This window comes from Sceloporus occidentalis, unplaced genomic scaffold (genome assembly GCF_023333645.1).
Source record: "Sceloporus occidentalis isolate IW3139 unplaced genomic scaffold, rSceOcc1.0.p SCAF_1, whole genome shotgun sequence".
NCBI lineage: Eukaryota > Metazoa > Chordata > Lepidosauria > Squamata > Phrynosomatidae > Sceloporus > Sceloporus occidentalis.
Window position 1 is genome coordinate 22,801,477 of NW_028316981.1, and position 20,964 is coordinate 22,822,440.

Sequence of the window (20,964 nt, forward strand, 5' to 3'; positions counted from 1 at the left end):
CCTCAGGTACATCCCTGTTCCAGTATAGTTTGTATTCAGAGTTTACCATATCTCCATGGTTTTCTCTGTTCCACCAAGTTTTTCTTAAGCCTCCTATGTCTGTGTTGCCTCTCAGAACAAGTTTAGGCTCAGAAATCTCTGGCATTAGCAAAGAAATGCAGTGTCCCTCTTCAGATATATCTGGGGCATATATTTTCAATGCCCTTAGGTGTTTTGCTACCCGTTTACAACCCGTTTCCATTCCATCCCTATTTGAGTAATCAGAAATAGTTTCCCTTTCCTCCCTTGGGCTCAATTTGGCCTGATCCTTCCCAGATTCTCTCAGATTTTCCCCTGTGTCCAATTTAAAAGTTGCTCCACCACCTTTTTGATGCTAAAAGGTGGTAATGGACTGGATGAGGAAAAACAGACTGAAACTGAATCCAGATAAGCTGAAGGTACTTGTTGTTGGAGCCCCTAACCCAGGTATGGAGGTTTTTCAACCAGTCCTGGATGAGGTCACACTTCTCCTAGAGGACTGTGTATGTAGCTTGGGGTTTCTCCTGGATCCGTCACTTCAGATGTCAGCTCAGATAGATGCAACAGCCAGGAGTGCCAGCTGCACCCCTTCCTGGAGCCTAGGGACCTAAAAGCTGTGGTACACGCATGGGTAACCTCATGACCTGCACTCTACATGGGGCCACCCTTGTGCCTGGTCCAGAAATTTCAATTAGTCCAAAACACGTTGGCCAGATTGTTCAGCCAGAGATCAAGAGGTGACCATATAAGACCAATTTTAAAATCTCTTCACTGGCTACCTATTAGTTTCCAGGCACAGTACAAAGTGTTGGCGATGACCTTTAAAGTCCTTCACCATGGCCTAGGGCCAGCCTATCTGTGGGATCGCCTTCTTCTGTATAATCTGCTCTGCACACTTAGGTCCTCTGGAAAAAATGTATTGCAGCCAACAAAGACCTAGCTAGCTGCGGTCACACAGAGGGCTTTTCCATCTGTTCCTCCCAAATTATGGGATGGCCTGCTGGAGGAGACCCGACATATTACCAACCTTGACAGCTTTAAAAAGGCTGTCAAGATGGATTTCTTTCAACAGGCCTTTCTAGAATAATTGACTCAGTTGCCCCCACTAACACAGACCATCCTATTGACTATGCCATTGACTGTCCTATTTTTTCTTAGTAATCATATTAATGATCTTAATTGTATTTTATTATAGTTATTGTTATGTTTGTACTTATTGTTATTAATTTGGGATTAAGGGTGGGGATTGTGGGATTTTATTCTATAGTATTGTGTGGATTTTATTGATGTAAGCTGCCTTGATCTTGTTGGAGAGGTGGGGTAGAAATATTATTAATAATAATAATAATAATAATAATTAAAAGAAGGACATGTGTGACACGTTTAAATGTAATGGCTTTTGTGAGATGTTTGTTTTCATCATATTTGATAATCTTCCTTATTTGTGTACCTGTGATCTACTGTGCTTTTTGTTACCTTTTCCAGGAAGTTATATAAATGGGTACTGCCCTAGGATTGAGTGGCCACTGAAAACGTTTCAGTTGAGAAAGCCAGTTTTGTCCAATTCTGAATCACCACCATTGACTCAGAGCCAAGTGCACTCTGGCTATAAAACAAGAGAGTGTATTGACATGATTACAATAACTGGTGAAACATGGACCAGCACTGTAAGTGGTTATATTTCCTCATATAAATAACTTCAGCAAGATATTTCCTTTGGAACATTAAATGATAATGATGATCTATATAGCAGAATTTTGTTATGAACATAATAAATGCATCTAGATTAATGGTACCAGTTAATAATATTATACTTGTAATTCCTGCATAATGGATTAAGATGGCTGTGGGTGTTGTTGAAAGTCCTTATTATACAGATTTACAAGAAAATAGTGAACAAAAATATGTTGGGGATGCTAAAAAGCAGGTGATATCCAGTCTGAGGCCAAAGGATTGACTCCATTGGCTCTCTTTTCATCTGTTATTATGAAGTTATTTGTTTATTGTCTTTATAGGACCATCTTATGCACACTGCTAGTCTTTTGCTTTCCATACTCTCTAACTGTCCTGATTTGGCAAAGATAGTCCCAATTAATCCTGTATCATCCCTTATTTCAGATGCTTTTGTTTCTCCTCCGCTCATTTTGTCCCTTTGTTCTTGGCTTACTTGATTTGCTGCAATCTGAATTCAAACTGCAAAGATAGTTTGCACTCAATTAATTTACTAGGGGGGAAAGGAGAGGGCAGAAGCTTGTCCTTTCCAGTAGGCTCAAGCAAAAATAAACTCCTGTAGCCTATCCCAGCTTGTGTGGTGTTTCTCATTAATAACTTTTGCCATTTTGACCACACTCTCACGTTATTTTGCCACAGAAACCCCAATTAGGACACTGGGACACCTGGGTTTGAAATACAGCTCAGCCATGGAAACCCACTCGGTGACCTTGGGCAAGTTACACTCTCTCAGCCTCAGAGGATGGCAATGGCAAATCCTCTCTGAAGAAACCTGCCAAGAAAACTCAGTGATAGGCAAATGCCTTAGGATCGCCATAAATCAGAAAGACTTGAAGGCAGAAAGCCTAACTATTCTAAAGTCACCAGAAACCCATCTGATCTTGAAAGTTATGCAGGATCAGCCCTGGTTACTACTTGGATCAGAAAATGCCAATGAATAGCAGGTGCTATAGAGAGAGGAAGGAACTGGCAAAACTACTTCTAAGTATTCCTTGCCTAAGAAAACTCTACCAAATTCATGGGGTCACTACAAATTGACAGGCAACTTGAAGGCACATATACACACATAAAGATTTTTTAGCTGTTGCTGCAAGAGAGAGTAGGACTTGGGCCCAACTGGGGGAATACAACACAAGCCACAGATGAGGAAAGAGAGGTAGTAATGCCAGCGAGTTGGAGGAAGGGAATGGGAGGAGTAGACAAGGAGGCAGCATCAGAAGAAGCTGCAGGTAAAATGTGAGAGCCCTTTCACACTATACAAGTATAGCACTATAGTTCCACTTTGACTGGCATGGTTCCATCCTATGAAATCCTGGGATTTGCAATTTAGGGAGGGGTACTTAGAATTCTCAGCCTGGGAGCTCAAGTGCCTCATGAAACTACAAATCATCCTCCTCATCCTTTTTCCCCAGTTCAAGACTCAAGGTGGTTTACAACAGATTTAAAGCAGAGTAGCTAAAAATTCACAAAATGCAAAAGTTCAAAAGTTTTTAAACTATTAAAAAAGCAAACCAATTAAAAACTTTAGCCATTTAAAAAACAACAAGCCAGGATTCCATAGGATGCAGCCATGGCAGGTAAAATGGAATTGTACTCCCGTAATTGTACAGCATGAAAAGGTTCCCTGAGGAAACAAATGCAATTCCAGCTCCTCCCAAATTTTCACTGAGGCCCATAAACAGCCCTGCCTAAACCTCTTATACCAGGATTCTTTCGCAATATATAATTATAAACTTCTTATTCCACTTTAAATGCCATGGCTGCTTCTTACAGAATACTGAAGTTTGTAGTTTGGAGAGGCACTAAAGCTATCCGACGGAAACATCAAAAGGCCCCTCCTTAAACTGCAGATCCCAGGATTCCATAGGATAGGACCATGGCAGTTAAGGTGGAATCGGAGTGCTATAATTGTGAATGTGGATGAGCTCCAATACCGTGACCCAGCAATTTTGGAGCTAGAGTTCTCGTAGCAACATTTGAAAGAAAAATCTTGAGCAAGGGCAAGCTATGTGAGTAAGGTCACAGTGAGTACAGTCCATAATTGCTATGGTGTCTCCATCTTCTTTATCTCTTTCTTTGTGCAAAGGGACGAGCTGTGAAATAGGAGGGTCCCATGCTAAAACATGCAGGAAAACATGGATGTTTTAGAGGACATGCACTAGTGTATTGATAAAACAATAAATGTTAAGGAAAGCAGTCCTTATTAAGAGAGAAGGAAGAATATTAGGGAAACATTACAATTTTGAAGTGGTTTTGTATAATCACACAGTTGGCGTATTCAGTTTTGTTTGAGAAGAAACTGCATGTGTTTTCCAGACAGTATGTCAGATGGTCTTTCAAGTCATTTAATAAGAAAAGCTGCCCTGCATGTCCACCATGTTTGTGGTCATTCAAACCGAAAAAAAGCTTTTGCACTACAGAACTGAAGTATTTTGATAGTCCTTTAAATGCCACAATACCGTCCTGTGGAATCTTGGGAAATCCCAAGAGAATTCTCTTAGGGATTCTCAGCCGGAGAGCTCTTGTGTCTCACCAGCCAACAAGCTCCAGGATTCCATAGGATGGAGACATGGCAGTTAAAGTGATATACAAGTACTATAATTGTGTAGTTTGAAAGTGGTGACTTATTTTAATGGGATTAATTACATTTAACAGGATAAATTTACAAGTGTTTCCTATAGAACCTGAATCGCTGCAAAAGTAAAAGTGCCAAAGTGTTTAGCTTTAAAAGAATCAAATTTCTTATTGTGCTTTACTGATTTGCTTCCTCTTTGTCTCACTAAGGCATTCCACCTTTTTTTCTTCCTAGCGTATTTTTCGTTCTTGCTACTTCTGGCAGCCTTGGTTTTCAGCATTCATGCTGCAGAACCAGAAGAGTGGATGAAGTGCTTTTATGACCCTGACTATGAGGAGCTGCTAAATATTGCCAGGAATGGTTTCAACAAGACCTCAAAGCCAAAGATTGTTGTGATTGTCGGGGCAGGAATAAGTGGACTCACTGCTGCCAAGTTACTGAAAGACGCCGGACACCAGGTAACTGTAGTGACTGAGAAATACAGGCCTTCAATCTTGATCAAGAGAGACAGAGAAAGAGGAAGAGGAAGAGAGAAAGACTGTTGAGATGAGTGTTAGTTTTCAAGTATTTCAAGAGAAAATATAGCCCACTTCACAGCTCCTGTCACAAGACTCTGCTGACTGTCCTATGACAAAGATGGCTATGCACCTTCAAATTGATTTATGGACACCCAAATGGTTTTCTTGGCACGAATTATTTAGAGGAGGCTTACCATTGCCTTCCCCTTAGGCTGAGATGATGTGACTTGTCCAAGACCACCCAATGAGTTTTGGAGACTGAGCAGGGATTTAAATTCTGTTCTTGTGGTCCACAGCTCAAAGCATAACACCACATTGGCTCTCTAAGATAACCATTGCTTTATGGTACATTGACTTTGGGAAGTTACCTTGTATTAAACAAACTATTTCTTTGATGCTGACAGGGGCCCTGCAAAGCATTTAATCTATTTATTTATCACACTTTTAACTTGCATTTCCTTCAAGGAGTTCAGGACAGTCCACCTGACCCCCATTCCCATTTCATTTCTTCATAACAATCCTGTGAAGTAAGTGATGCTGAGAAATAGTTATTGGACCAAGATCAGCCAATGAGCATGATGGCTGAGTGGAGATTTGAACCTGAGTCTCTGTAGTCCTAGTATTAAACTCTAACCACTATAAACAACTCTTTCCATTCCCCTTTTATTTGATCTGTTTAATTAAGGATGGCGAGGACCAAATCTGGGACCTTCCCCATACAAAAGAGATATATTGTAAGATTATGTTTATTGTGTATAGTTACATTATATTTACTTATAGAAAAGTGGTTCTCAGCCTTCCTAATTCTGCGACCCTTTAATACAATTCCTCATGTGGTGGTGACCCCCAACCATAAAATTATTTTTGTTGCTACCATTGGAAATATGTGTTTTCCAACGGTCTTAGGCAACCCCTATAAAAAGGCCATTCAGTCCTCAAAGGGGTTGCGACTCACAGGTTGAGAACTGCTGTTCTAGAAGAACAATTTGTAAGGATGTGGCATGGTTATACAAAATCAGTCATAATATTTTTGTTCCTAGGTTCACATTCTGGAAGCCAGTGACCGTGTGGGTGGCCGAATAAAGACCTATCGTGAGAAGGATTGGTATGTCGATGTGGGACCTATGCGCCTGCCCAAGGCCCACAGGTAAGCAAGAAAAGGCATGACACCAGCCACACCACAAAGCTATTATTCTGTTATGATCTCAACAAATTATGTTTCAAAATAAGAGGAGGTGGAGGAGGTTTCAGAAACATCAGTAATTCATATTATTAACAGTGGTATTAAGTGGTTTCCATGTCCATGAGATAGGGAATCCACTCCAGGTTAAACTGAACTTCATAGGAACTACAATTCAGATACACAGGGGATTATCACACAGGGAAAAGGGCGTCCTTTTCCCATCCTATCCTTATCCTTATTGTGTGATCATGTGAAGATTATCGAATGACGTTGCGCTTCTGCTGTCATTATTTCATCTGTCAAATGGAATTATCATGTATCGTGTGAAAGATTATCAGACAATGTTGTGATTATCCCATCATTATCCCATCAGTGAAGTGGAATTGTCCTATCATTTTTCATTAATGGAAGTTTCCATTATTGAAAAGTGTGAGGACAATTTCACTCCATTGACAGGATAATGACAGGATAATGACAGGATAAGTGCAACATGTGTGATAGACTTTCAACAATTGTGCAATAAGGACAGAATAAGGATGGGAGCAATCCGCTTCACTTCTCCAACCTCCCCCAGTCTGATAATCTCCAGTTGTGTTAGTTGGGAATATCAGCATGCAAAGGATTTTGTAGCACCTTTGAGATTAACTGTACAAAAGAAGTTGTAGCATGAACTTTTGCAGACTCGTTCTACTTCATCAGATGTGTGGAGTGAGCTGGTGCCCAGGATGGACCTTTATCATTAGACTGCCTGAATAGCCATATAAATGCAAAAAATTATGGGTATTGTGGTAAGGTTACAGGTTCAGTTTTAGTGATGGTTGTTGGGGGACACACATTTGAGGAAGTAGAAAAGTCTGTGAGAGTTCATGCCACAACTTCTTTGGTACAGTTAGGGGTCATTCACAATTTTTTTTTTTTTACTGGAACAATGCGAATATCCTCACTCAAGCATTCTGGTTTTGTTATTCACACTTTGAAATGGCATCAGTTTGCATCTCTTCAGGATTTTAGAGGGAGTTGGAGGCTGAGGAAGCCAGTCCTGGGCTTGTCCTCCATGGTCTGGGTGGAGGGAAACATGCCAGCCCCTGGAAGCTATCTGCTGGAACTGGTTGTGCAGGGAAGAAAGAGGAAGAGGAGGAGTGTTTCCTTGTAAAGCCAGCCAGGCAGAGCCTCACCCCGCCAGTGAGTCAATGATACCAATGTATTCAGACCCCATTCAAGGTATGCTGAGTTTAAACCTGGTCTGTTTTATTATTATTCACACTGCCGATGATGCGAATCCTTGTTTAAAGATTCCCAAGTTCATTTGCCCTACGTTAAGTGGGTTTTTTGGTAGTGCCCCCCAACTGATTCAGGTGCATTCAGGATGCATATGAACAACAGGAATTCAACCCAAATTCAACCTGGATTATTTCATCATGTGTAATAAACCCTTAGTCTCAACAGTGCTACAAGATCCCTTTGCATATTCATAGACACTATCCAAGGTACTGAATTCTACCCTCAAAAACATTTAGAATCATGTTTGTTGTTGTTGTTAATTGCCATCAAGACAACTTCAGTTTATGATAACCCTGTGAATGAGAGCTCTCTGAGTCTTGCTCAGGTCTTGCAGACTCAAGTCTGTTGCTTCCTTCCTTCCTTGATACGCATCTATAAAGTGGCCTTCCTATTTTCTTATGGCCTTCTACCTGACCAAGCATTATTGCCTATTCAATTAATCATCTTTGCTCATTATATGTCCAAAGTAGGACAGTTTCACTTTAATCATTTTGATATCTAAGGAGACTTCAGGCTTAATTTGCTGAAAGACCTGCTGATCTATATTTTTGGCAGTTAACAGTATCTGTATAACTCTTCTCAGCTGGGTTGATTTTCTTCTTCTCTGCTTTCTTCACCATCCATCTTTCACAACTGTTCATAGAAATGGGAAATATCATGTCATGGACAATCCTGACTTTGGTACTCAATGATACAGAACCCTATATAAAGTTTGATCTAAAACCAATGTAGATTCTCAACCCTATTGACAGGGGAGACACCAGTTGCCACTGGTCTTTATGCTATCATCTTGGAACATCATCTTGGAACATCCTTTATAGAGCAGTTATTAATGACTGGGTTTTAGAAGGTAGCCTTAAAGAGTCTGTTATTTCAGCATACATTTGGTCCAGTAGTTAGTGAGTTGTCCTGTTGGCATTATAAAGCATGTTCTGCTTTGTTTTTAATGATACTATTTATTAAATAACTGTATTGTTTTATCATATTCAAAAGAAAGGAAGGAACTGATTAACCTATAAACACTGCTCCCTCTAATTACTTCCAAGTACTAATGAATCTGCAGTTTAGTATATATGCTCAGGACTGATAATTATGGCAGTTTGATTCCACTTTAAAGATCAGGGCTCTATTCCATGGAGTCCTAGGATTTATAGTTTGGCAAGGTACTTAGAATTCTCTAATCTTTTCCCCAGAACAAAAGTACAGAGCCCTCCATCAGATAATTCTAAGAACCTTACCAATGAAAATACAACTTTCAGGATTCCACAGAGTGTAACCATTGCTGTAGCGGCATAGTGTACCTACACCCTTAGTAACTCTCTTCACAGCCGCCTCCCCCAGCCGTCACCTCTCCGTTCCTTAGAAATACCTGATTTGTATGATTTTTGTGCAATCAAACCTCTGTAATGGAATCACTGTTTGCTGTGTTGAAATGCTGGAACTTTTGGATTAATACTAACAATTACATCACCTGACACCTACCTCAGGCATTTCTGTTTTGTCTGCTCTTATGTCCAGTCATCCCAATAGTAACAGTGGAGTTGAGTAGATTTTCCTAGCAACAGTGTCTTGTTGTGATCTGTACCCATCTATACAAGTACAGTGATTGGATTGTTGTTGTTGTTGTTGTTGTTAAGCTTTATATAGCGCTGTAAATTTACACAGCACTGTACATACAATTAAAATAGATAAAATAAATCTGCCTATGGCATACATGCTACACAAATAATTAAATAATACATGTTAATTCATGATAACATTCAATAAAATAGGGCAGTGATGTGGTGTGGTGTGCAGCATCACGCTACCTGGAGGCAGAGCCAGACCATGCGTTATGTAGATGCTGCATCCTGACTCCACTTCCAACCTGGCCTTTAAGGCCTGTCTGTACAGGAAGTTACTTACTGACTTACTGACTTACTTACTTACTTAATTAATTAAGAGACTGTGCTAATGAAAAAACACTTTTTACATTTTCCAATTGGTTCTTTAGTAAATGCAAATAGCTATACGAACCTTTTTTGTTCATGATCAGACGGTGATAGTTTAGTTAACTTCAGTATTAAAAGATTTTAAATGAACAAACAGTAAGAGCAACCTGAAAGGGGCTGGTCCTCTTTGCATCACTAGGTGGTTCTCCTGTGCTCTGCAATGGATATTATATTAAGATTCCTAAGCTTTTCCAAGAAACTGGATCCTGAAGCACTTATCCTTGGGATTTTAGCTGGGATCTACATGGGAATCAATGAGAAAAAGAAAGAGGGAGGTTAATCAGATGAGAATACAAGGGGGGAAAAGGGAACATATTGTAACCAGGAATAGCGGTATTGTATATGCAGCAAAAACAAAAAACAAAATCCACAGAAGAGTGATACCTTTACTGGCCATCCAAAATGCAAGAGTCCCAGGGCTACAGGTCTTACATGTTATTTCTGTTGTATGTTAAGATGGTCTAGACCAGTGCTTCTTAACCTTTGGTCCTATATTTGTTTTTGGACTTCAGATCCCAGGAGCCCCAGCCAACATGGTCAACAGTCAGGAATTATGGGAGCTGAAGTCCAAAACATCTAGAGGACCAAAGGTTGGGAACCACTGGTCAAGACTCTAGAACAGCAGCTCGCAAACTTTGGTCTTTTATGTGTTTTGGACTTCAGCTCCCACAATCCCTGACTGTTGGCCAAACTGGCTGGGGCCTCTGGGAGTTGAAGTCAAAAACCTGGAAAAACCTGGAAAAACAAAGTTTGGGAACCAGGTTAATGTCGCATTAATTCTCATTAATGGTAATGTTGTCTGAAAAACAACCTGCTTTTGCGGGGTTTTTCTAGTTTCTAGTTTCTGTTTGGGTTAACCCTACATCTGAAAAACTTCCTGCTTTTGCAAGGTTTTTTCAGTTTAAATCCAGTTTCTGCATGGGATCCATCCCATGTGATAAATTCCTATGTTTAGAAGAAGTGTATGGATTATGGATGATTAGCAAAGGAAAAGTGATATAATATATCACTGGGATATAATAATATATAGTGAAATTTGCAGAATGCATTCTTATCCCATATTATGTGTCTATCTGATTTCCATCAGCCCATGTACTGACCTGCAGCATGCTAACATTTCAGGATATAAGATCACCATGTCTTCTCCTGTGCTACCATCTTGTGTTCTAAAAGATGTTTTCTCCCCTTTTCTTTTTTCTCTTTTCCAGAATTGTTCGTGAATATCTTAAGAAATTCAACCTCACATTGAACCCATTTGCTCAGACTGATAAGAATGCCTGGTATTTCTTTAGAAACAGAAGGGAAAAGGTGGCAGCAGTGAATGCAAATGGGAATCTCTTTGGATATCCATTGGATCCCAGCGAGAAAGGAAAGTCTCCTAATGAACTTTATTTGGGAACTCTGGACAAGGTACATATTTTCTGCAGAAGATTTTAAGGTTTTTTACAGCAGAATAGAGGTAGAATCATGGAGCCAGCATGGCATAGTGCAGGAGTCGGCAACCTCCGGCCCATGGGCCGGATGCGGCCCGCGGGCGCCTTTCTGCTGGCCCCCGGTCCCTCCTGCCGCCGAAATCGCCGCCGATTTCGGCCGCTCCGGCCGCCATTTTGAAGGGCAAAATGGCGGCGCCCATTAGGAGGCCCGCTGCGGCCTCCGGAGCCCTGAAACAGGGCTCCAGGAGCCGCACCGGGCCTCTGGGAGGCCCGATGCGGCAGCCGGAGACCTGAATCGAGGCTCCAGGAGCCGCAGCGGGCCTTCCAATGGGTGCCGCCCACCTCCCTCCTGGCTCCGCCCTCCCTCCTCCCTCCTACAAATGGAGGGGCAGGGGGAAGGAGGAGGAGGCAGAGAGAGAGAGAGGGAGGGAGGGAGGGAGGGAGGGGAGGAGGAGGAGGAGAGAGAGAGGGTGGGAGGGAGAGGAGAGAGAGGGAGGGAGGGGAGGAGAGAGAGAGAGAGAGAGAAAGGGTGGGAGGGAGAGGAAAGAGAGGGAGGGAGGGGAGGAGAGAGAGAGAGAAAGGGTGGGAGGGAGAGGAGAGAGAGGGAGAGAAAGGGTAGGAGGGAGAGGAGAGAGAGGGAGGGAGGGGAGAAGAGAGAGAGAGAGGGTGGGAGGGTGGAAGTAAGAGGGAGGGAGGAAGGGAGAGAAAGAAAGTGGTTTGAGACAGTGGCATGCGTTTTTTGCTGTTTTGTGGCCTTGCCTAGTCGCTTCCATTCTTGCAGATATTGCTATTATTGTTGTTGTTGTTATCGTTTGGTATTCTCTTTGCAAAATCCCCCCACATGGACTTGCTTGCTCTTTTCTGGGTTGAGACAGTGTGCATGCATTTTTCCTGTGTTATGGCATTGCCTAGTAGCTTCTTGCAAATATTATTATTATTATGCGGCTCCACCCCCGGAGGGTGAAAACTCCGCCCCTGACATGTGGCTTCGCCCCGGATAGTGGAAGCTCCGCTCTGGCATGCGGCTCCGCCCCAGAGGGTGGAAGCTCCACCCCCCATGTGCGGCTCCACCCCCAGAGGGTGGAAGCTCCACCCCCCGGCTTCGGCCCCCCAGTTGTCTGAGGGACAGCAACCCGGCCCCTGGCTCAAAAAGGTTGCCTACCCCGGCATAGTGGTTTGAGTGCTGGACTACACTTCTGGAGACCAGAGTCTGAATCCCTGCTTGATCATGAAAACCCATTGGGTGGCCTTGAGCAAGTGACATCCTCTCAGCCTCAGAGGAAGGCAATGGCAAACCCCGTCTGAACAAACCTTGATAAGAAAACCCTGTGATAAATTTGTCTTGCCATAAGTCAGAAATGATTTGAAGATGCACAACAACAACAAAAGAGGTAGAATGGCATCAGCAAGGAGGGAGATGATTTTACTGCTGTTCTGTTTTCCTCCTGCTGTAATTGCAGACTTTGGGCAAAAATACAAAACAAAACCCATTTTTCTTGATGTAGAAGATCCCTTTAACATGTATCCTGATTTTAGTGGTGGTTGAGTCAGATGATTCCAGATGAGGGTGGTTCTCAAGGGAGTGCCCTAGACCCAGACCCACGGTGTACCCACACTGCAGAATTAAATCAGTTTGGCACCACTTTAACTGCCATGACTCTATCTACAGAATACTGGGATCTGTAGTCTGGCAAGACATCAGAGCACTCTGACAGAGTTGGTTGAGAGAATGGACCCATGACAGTTAAAATAGTATCAAACTGCTTTAATTCTGCAGTGTTGACCCATCCCAAAACTCAATTTACTTTTGGTGGGGTGGTGGAGGAAGGAAATCCATATCTCCATGGAAATTATTGTTTCCTTTCCCTTCTCCACATCCCCCATACTGTTTATTTAATAATAAACAGATTAAAAATGGCATTATTGCAATTGTGCCATTGCACTCCATTAAAGAACAAAAAAGGGAGAGAAACAAGAACACAGTCATGTTCCCCCAGTGGCCTAAATATCCTAAAGGCACCAGTTCCCATCTGATGTTGACAGCTAAGAAAGGTCAGCTCTGATTAGTATTTGGATGGGAGACTACCAACTGACAAAACTACCTTTGAGTATTCCTTTCCTTAAAAAACCCTATGAAATTCATGGGGTTGCCATGAGTTGATAGGAAACCTGAAAGCATGTGTACACACACAGATATGTTCCCCCATCAAAGCTCTTGCAATTCACTCCTGACAAACTACCTTCCTCATTCCTTCCTTCCCCAAGCAATTACTTATCTACTGTCTTCTTCCTCCTGTCTGTCAATCTGCCTCTCTCCTTCCCTATTGGATTTCTCAACCTCATTCATCTCCATCTTCCGCATCCCCTCCTCCCCCCATTTATGGGGTATTGCTTTGTAAATGTGTCTTTTGATGGATAGAACAATTTTGTAATTGTGATATTGCAATTGTTGCTTTGCTCCTCTCACTGTTCTAAGAAAAGGGGTCTCTCCCTCTTGTGATTATTTGTTTTTCTTTGACCTTTTGGCCCCTTTGGATTAGGATGAGCAAAAAATTCCCATGGTCCCATTTCCCTTTTCAATCTATGCCCCATAGTAGCTGTGTTTGACCAGAGCATGACCAAAACCCTGCCCTCTCCTTGAATTCTCATAGACCAACTTCTTCTATTTGGGACCTCTCACCTAAATTATGACATATGACTCAGTTTCTCTTCTATTTTATACAAGGTTCCTCATTTTTGCATATTGTGCAGTGCTTGCCTTCTGATTAGTAATATGTGCCCAAACCTGTCTGTCTATTCAATTTTATGTATATGGGGCGGCTGCGACAACACCCTCTGGTAGTAAATTCCATAATTTAACCAGGGAGAATATCAGATGGGGAAAAATTGTGAACGCAAAAGGCATACTCCTGGCAAAGTTGCACGATCACACTGAAGATTTTCAGATGACATTGCACTTATCCATGAAGATCCTGGAATGCTCCTGCAACAAGCCATTCCCAGGACTTCCCCATGAATGGTTTGTTGCTGGAGCATTCCAGGATCCTCATGGGTTAAGTCCTGAATAATGTTTAAAAATCTTCAGCATGATCATGTAACTTTGCCGGGAGTATGTCATTTATTTATTTATTTATTTATTTATTTATTTACAGTATTTATACTCCGCTCTTCAGCCCTAAAGGCTCTCAGAGAAGCTTACAGATAGTTATTCCTACTGTTCCCTGCCCTCAGGCTTACAATCTAAGGAGAAGGGAATGGTGGTGGAGAAGGGGATCAAGTCCAGTAGTTCTTCTCTCCCTCTGAGACCTGGACCATAATAATGTAACCATTGCTGATATGGTTAACCTGTGGTTAACCAGCTAAACTACTGGATAGTTCCCACCAGACTACACTTTTTGAATAAATTGTTGAATGGTGAATTAACATGTAGATAAATCTCATTGATTCAGCCAGTTTACTCTAACTGGGATTAAGCATAGGATAACTGAATAAACTGAATAAATATATAAAGAGATTTGTAAATATTCCCCTTTGCTTATCGATCACCTTTATTTATGATTATGATTCTTTCCAGGTAACAAAAAACTGCACAGCTTTGAAGGCAAAATATGACTCGTATTCCATCAAGGTAAGAGAAATTGGTATTTGTTTGTCTTTAAAATGTATTCTACGCTGTGCTATAATTTCCAAGACAGCATGTTTCCCTTTTACCGCACACCTTGCAAAAAATAACAACACAAATAATATAACTCTGCCCTTTATTTTTTAGAAAAACACAACACGGTCTCACTCATAAATATTTATTATAAGATGAAATTGCTTAATTCAGAATTGGAACATTATTATTATTATTATTATTATTATTATTATTATTATTTTATCCCACCTTTCTCACAATATAGGGACTCAGATTTATACAGACACCAGTGTTCCATGTGATAATATGTTTTATTTAACTTGTTTGTTTATTTATTTTATATATACCTTTCTCCCAATATAGAACCCAGGACAGCTAAGAAATTGGTTTAGAACCAGATACTGTTAAAACAGTGGAAAGTACAACAAAAACAACACAAAACAAACAAACAAACAAACAAAAAACACCACAGCTAAATAAATTATAATGTTAAAAACCTTGGCTAGAATCCTGTTAAGAACTTATGTCTTTATAGGTGGATGTATGTCTATGAAAATTAGAATTGAGTGGGTTGTATAATATCCATATCCAGATATGCAGTTATATTACTATGTTGGCAAACTGGCAAAGTGACCAATGCACAATGGGACCAATGTGCATCAGTCCTGATGTGCCTAAGGACATGGCTTAGGGAGTGCCAATGCACATTGGTAAAGCCCAATGCGCACTGGGATTCTCTTGTAGATGTCCCATTATGCATCTTTGTAATTCACTAACAGGGTTCCTTAGTGCTTCTGCTCTGTACATAAGTAGATTTACAGTTATGTCACATAGCCTTGGTAAAAGAGTCCACCCTCTAAATTTAGAACAGTTTTTAAAAGGTAGTTTTAAAAAGGCATTCCATCTTGGGCCTCAGAAGAGCAGTCCTTAAACAAAAAGACTACAAAGAAAGGTTGGAAAGAGAAACTGCAGAACTGGAATATATCAACAAACTGCAGTCCATCAGCAGACATTCATATGTTCAGCAACCAAACTTGGCTTTAGGCAACATCCCTGCCTGTCACCTCATCCCCACACCCAAAAAGTTTTGCATTGCTATGGACCTTCCCACACACAAACTGCTGTATAGGTTGTCCCTGAGCTTTCCACTCCACCAAAAGCATCTGAAAAAGTAGGCACAAGTCTACAAAAGCTGATCCTATGCACATCTATCTTTCAGTTAGTCTCAAAAGTGCTACAAGATCTCATTGCAGTTTGGTCCGAAATACCTTTTTTGCTATCTGCTTCCTTCCTTTTTGGTAACTAAAGATGAGTGCAACAGGAGGTGAAAGAAAGTCTTACAACTTTGTATGCATTTAACATTTCTATTCTAAATTTCTATTCTGTTTTAACATCCATGGAAGTAATTATGTTAGATAATTGGGAAGAAAACAATAGCTACAATTTAGCTACAAGAACCAGCCAGCATCCATTTATTTTAAAATTTATTAGGGTGAATTTGGCTTTTATTGTATTGGCAGGAATATTTCTTGAGCAGAATGCTATTACTGGTGGAAACAGGGAATGGAAGAAATCTTTGAATTTCCCCCCTCCTCCCACAGCCCCCAGGGCAACCTTTCTCAGTCTTTTGGGGAGTGCTACACCCTTCTAGAGTAGACTTTGGAGCAAGGATATAAGGGACTGCAGGAGGAATAGGGGAGAGTCCCCAAATCCACTTCCATTCCACCTGCAGAATCCAACCCTTTGTTGAATTAAAGTGGGAAAGGAAGTCCTTCTACTTAATCAGCTTTTACTTTACCAACTATTCCCCACTAAACCTCATTTTTTCTCCAAACAGGAATACTTAATAAAAGAAGGAAATCTGAGCAGAGGGGCTGTGGCCATGATAGGAGACCTCTTGAATAAACAGTCTGGATACTATACATCATTTTTTAACTCTGCATTCGGAGATGTGACTTTTTCAGATGATAACAGGTAAATGGAAAGATTTGTATTCTTTTGACTGACATGGAGTGAACTAATATTTTTATCAGAAAGAAGGGCATCATGTTCTCCCCTACCCCAAGCTTAAATTCAAAAATTAATTTTAAAAAAATGTGAGGGCCTCTCATTTCTCCTCCTACGGAGCCTCACCCCACACTTTTCCACCGAGCTCCAGCATTTTAAGGGGATGCAGAAGAATGCCACGGTTTCTGCCAAAAGGTGGACTTTCGGGGATCAGTGGTGTCAACACCACTTAGGATGTCACCCGGTGTGGCACGCACCCCCACACTTCGTAGTGATGCCCCTGTTTTTGACACCGTTTATGAACAAATCTAAAGAATCCATTTTGTTTTAATGGCTCGCTGAATTGTGTCCAGTAAACTAATCCATTCACTATTTACATCTTTCCTTTCCTGTTCCTACCTTGGCCTTAACAGTTTTTTTAAAAAACAAAAATGAAGTGAACTGAGAACAGTATACTGTTCTGGAAACATCCTAGCATGGTTCAGTAACAGAAATAAACAGATGACTTTATCACATGCAGGTTTTAAACCACAATTGTAACAAGAGAATAGCATCTGTGGCAGTACCTATAGCACAACATGATCTTCAATTGGTTGCTGCTGTGCCTTTGAAGTGTTGTTAGAGGGTATATTTTCATTAATGGAAAACCTGTCGATAAGTGGCCAGTAGCACTGCCCACCCATGACTCCACAGGTGTGATAAGTGGCATTCCCGATATTGTGCAGTCATGCCAGTCCTTCACTATTATTATTATTATTATTATTATTATTATTATTAAACTTTATTTATAAAGTGCTGTAGGTTTCCCAAGCAGACAGTTTTCTTTTTTTAATTTAGTTTTTTACTTTCTTTTCCTTCTTCTTCTTTTTTTAGTCAACCGCATTACAATTTTTTTAAAAAATTAAAAAGCAAGAAAGGCATGCTGGGTAGGGTTTGGGTAGGAAGGGCAGGTTAAGGGAAAATGTGGAAAAGGGAGTGTGGGACTGTTGATGGCTCCCATAGTTCTATTGAAGAGAGATGTGATAAGAAAAATTCCAAATTTGGTATGTTTCTGTTCATTTAAATAATGCAATTGCAAAAAAACCAAGGTGAGACCAAGGCCCATGTAATATAGTCTAGAGTGTTTTTATACTGTTTTATACTGTGATGCAAATATCACAGGAATGTATTTTGCATGCTCACAGGACTGCTTGACCCATTCATTGTTTTCATCTTCCCTTTCCCCCCTACAACTTTGACTACTCCAGTTTTGAAGAAATCACAGGTGGATTTGACCTGCTCCCCAAAGCCTTCCTCCAAGAATTACGTGGAATAATTCGCTTCAACAGCAGAGTAGAGAAGATTGTTCGCTCAGACTGGAAAGTGAGGGTGTTTTTCCGCAAACTGGATAAAAAGGCCTTGCAATGGCTGACTGCTGACTATGTCCTTGTCACAGCTACAACCAAAGCTACACGACTTATCAAATTTCAGCCTCCCCTTTCCCATGCAAAGGTTCATGCCTTGCGCTCCTTCCATTATGCAAGCTCCACTAAAATTGCTTTGGCTTGCACTGACAGATTTTGGGAGAAAGAGGGGATTCGAGGTGGGAGGTCATTCACAGACCATCCATCCAAAGTTATCTATTATCCAAACCACAATTTCACCAGCGGCCTTGGGGTCCTTCTAGTTTCCTATACTACCCGTGATGATGCTAATTTCTTTGTTCCCCTCAGTGAAGAAAAGTGCATTGATGTGGTGCTGGATGACCTATCACAAGTGCACAACATCTCCAAAGATTATCTCAAATCTGTCTGCAACAGGCATGTGATTCAGAAATGGGCCCTAGACAAATTTTCCATGGGGGCCTTTGCTTCTCCCACCCCTTACCAGTTCAGCCACTTTTTCGAGGCCTTGTTTCAGAATGAAGGGAGGATCCACTTTGCAGGAGAACACACAGCCCACCCTCATGCTTGGATTGAAACATCCATGAAATCTGCGATAAGGGCAACAAAAAATATTCACAAGGCCACAATGACTGTAGCGTAGCAACAAGGAAAAATGAGCCTATGCCACATTCATCTATTTTAAAAAAGGGGAGAAATGATGACTCAATTGGCCGTTCCCATTTTTAAACTGCTAGTGTTTGTGGCAGTGGTTATGAATGAGTAACAACATATTCCCTATTCATTCTGCTCATAAGGATAGACAAACCAAGTGCCATCCCTTGTTACCTTCTTTTAAAACCTGAATATCCAAAGGGTACCTTTTTGGCTTTTAAAATCCCATTACTGAGGAGAGGTCATGACACCGGGGAGTTTATACAGCTATCTCCATGGGCTTAGAGATTTCCTGGAGCTATTGGGGGGAGGGGAAAGATTGTTTTTAAATCACCACCTATACCACAGTGGACAGGTTTACACATTTCTGTCAGATAATGTAATAAAAATGTAGCTTTATGATTACTGCATCAATGGAAATAAACATTCATGATAAACTTTCTTTTCTTGTTGTGATATTTGATGAAGTGAAGAGACTGGTTAAAGGATTATACTGATGTTGTTTTTGTTAGCGCGACCATGCAGATCATCTCACTCATACATTCCAGTTTTATGGTTCACACTATTTTTTTAATCGAAACTGCATCTATGCAAGTTCTGTTGCTCACACATCTAGTCAATGATACAGATGTATTTAAGACACGTTCAATGTATGTAGAGTTTTATCCCAGGTCTATTCACATCACTTGTTCACACAGTTAACGATACACGATACACCAAAGAAAGGCAGGATATAAAACCCATAAGTAAATAAATATATAAAATTTAAATTTAATGATGTTCATGATTTGCATATTTATTTGTGAAGTGTCCTGCGACCTGATTTAAATCTAATCTCAGCTATCTGATCTATTCTGACCAATGAGGAAATATCCATGTTCCAAAATAACTGTTGAAGAACAAGTTAAGTGGCAACACCAGCATTTCCTTTGTAGATCTAATTTCTGGAAAGACAAGCTTCCACAGTGTATAACATGAACTCACCTCTTAACCCTGCAAGTTTTCATTTGGCCCTTAAAGCTTTTATTGTCCAGAAAAACCATTGACTAAAGGTGACTTGTTCTTGACCTCATCGTGACGCATCCCAGCTGGGGTCCTATGTATTTCCCCCCTCTATATGAAAATCTTATTTTATTAGAGGAAATAACTGTCACTATTGGCTGATGGCCTCTCATAGTTTGGTATAAAATAGGAGTGCTCACTTGTACCTTTACTCTGACAGTCAACACATGGAGCACCTCTGTAAGTTATTCATTTTCCTCATAGAAATATGGCAGAAGGTGAACATTTTGGGGGGGAAGGCATTATGACAGCCATGATTTTTGCTGTTAATTTGTCATCTAGCATCCTGTTAGTGGCATGCACAGAACTTTTGGGGTCATTGCAGAGACAAGAATTCATTACGTCACTCATGCAATGACCTAAACCCCTGAAAAATTCACTCAGCTGCCTACTGCAGGCCTCCCTCCATGGTCATTTCGTGGCCAGTAGAGAGTTTGGCTGTTAGGGAAACTTCCAACTATGTCTGTATAGCCAGGCACGCCACAGCATCTTCTGAGACCTTGGGGATCCCAAAGAATGTCAGGTCCCAAAGGATAATATCATCATTGGGAGTCTACTATTGGGACAGAAAAATCAAAGACATAGCCATGTTAGTCTGGAAAATCAGTGTGTAGAGAGGGATCTTGAGACTAACTGGGAGAAAGAAATTGGTAGCATGAGCTTTCGTAGGCTTGAGCCTACTTCCTCAGAAGCATGTGGTGGATTGGAAAGCCCAGCGGCAGATCTATATATCAGTCTCAAAGGTGCTGCAAGATACCATTGCATATTGGGACTTAGGCAGACACTTCTCTTTTGTCCCCTGCTCCCCACTAGTCACTAGATCACCATGGAAGGAGAACCCAGCAAGCGAGAGATCAATCCTGCAAGATGGGAGCCATATCATGGTTCCATATGCATCCCGATGTAGGACCTCAGCCAATAAATGTAGGATTGTTGTTATTTTTCATGATGATGATGGAGAAGGAGTAGAGTACACCTCCACTTCTGTTAAGTATATTATCTTCTTAGCAATCAGTTACCTTGGCTTTGGGCACTGTGGAATTCTCTTTTTATGAGGGTTTATAAGAATGCACTGGACAAACCTGTGCTGTGAATGTTAAAAGAGAGATGAAACCTGATTTGCAACCATAGGAATGGATGCCTTCCCTCCTGACTGTGATTATGAAGTTATTTCTCCCTGTTTTAATAGATTCAAGCTACACATGATGTTAATTCTCTGGCCCTAACCTCAGTTGTGTGTGAGGGTGTTTGGAATAGATTTAACCCAATGCTCACAATCTTAATTTTATATATTCACATCACTCTCCACACATTTCCTTCCTATATGCATAGGAAGTGTGTTCCAGTAAATGGTTGCTTTTATTCACATGTAGACACGAATCCAACAAGAAGAAATGGGACTGAAGAGGTAGGAAAGGTTAAACCCTCCTATCTATCTCCCCAGGGCATTGATACATATTAGGAATAAGAAGCTTAAGCTGGCAGTTTGTAA

The 20,964-nt window shown here is 41.0% G+C and overlaps 1 protein-coding gene across 1 annotated transcript; it reads left to right on the plus strand.

The window, feature by feature from the left end:
- Positions 1-1,661: 1,661 nt before the first annotated feature.
- On the plus strand, positions 1,662-18,842 carry LOC149321166 (L-amino-acid oxidase-like). The gene is made up of 7 exons (XM_089492115.1): positions 1,662-1,685; positions 4,559-4,782; positions 5,883-5,989; positions 10,506-10,707; positions 14,305-14,358; positions 16,205-16,341; positions 17,622-18,842. The coding sequence occupies exons 1-7, from the start codon at positions 1,673-1,675 to the stop codon at positions 18,397-18,399; spliced, it is 1,515 nt and encodes a 504-aa protein (XP_089348241.1). The 5' UTR covers positions 1,662-1,672; the 3' UTR covers positions 18,400-18,842.
- Positions 18,843-20,964: the final 2,122 nt, after the last annotated feature.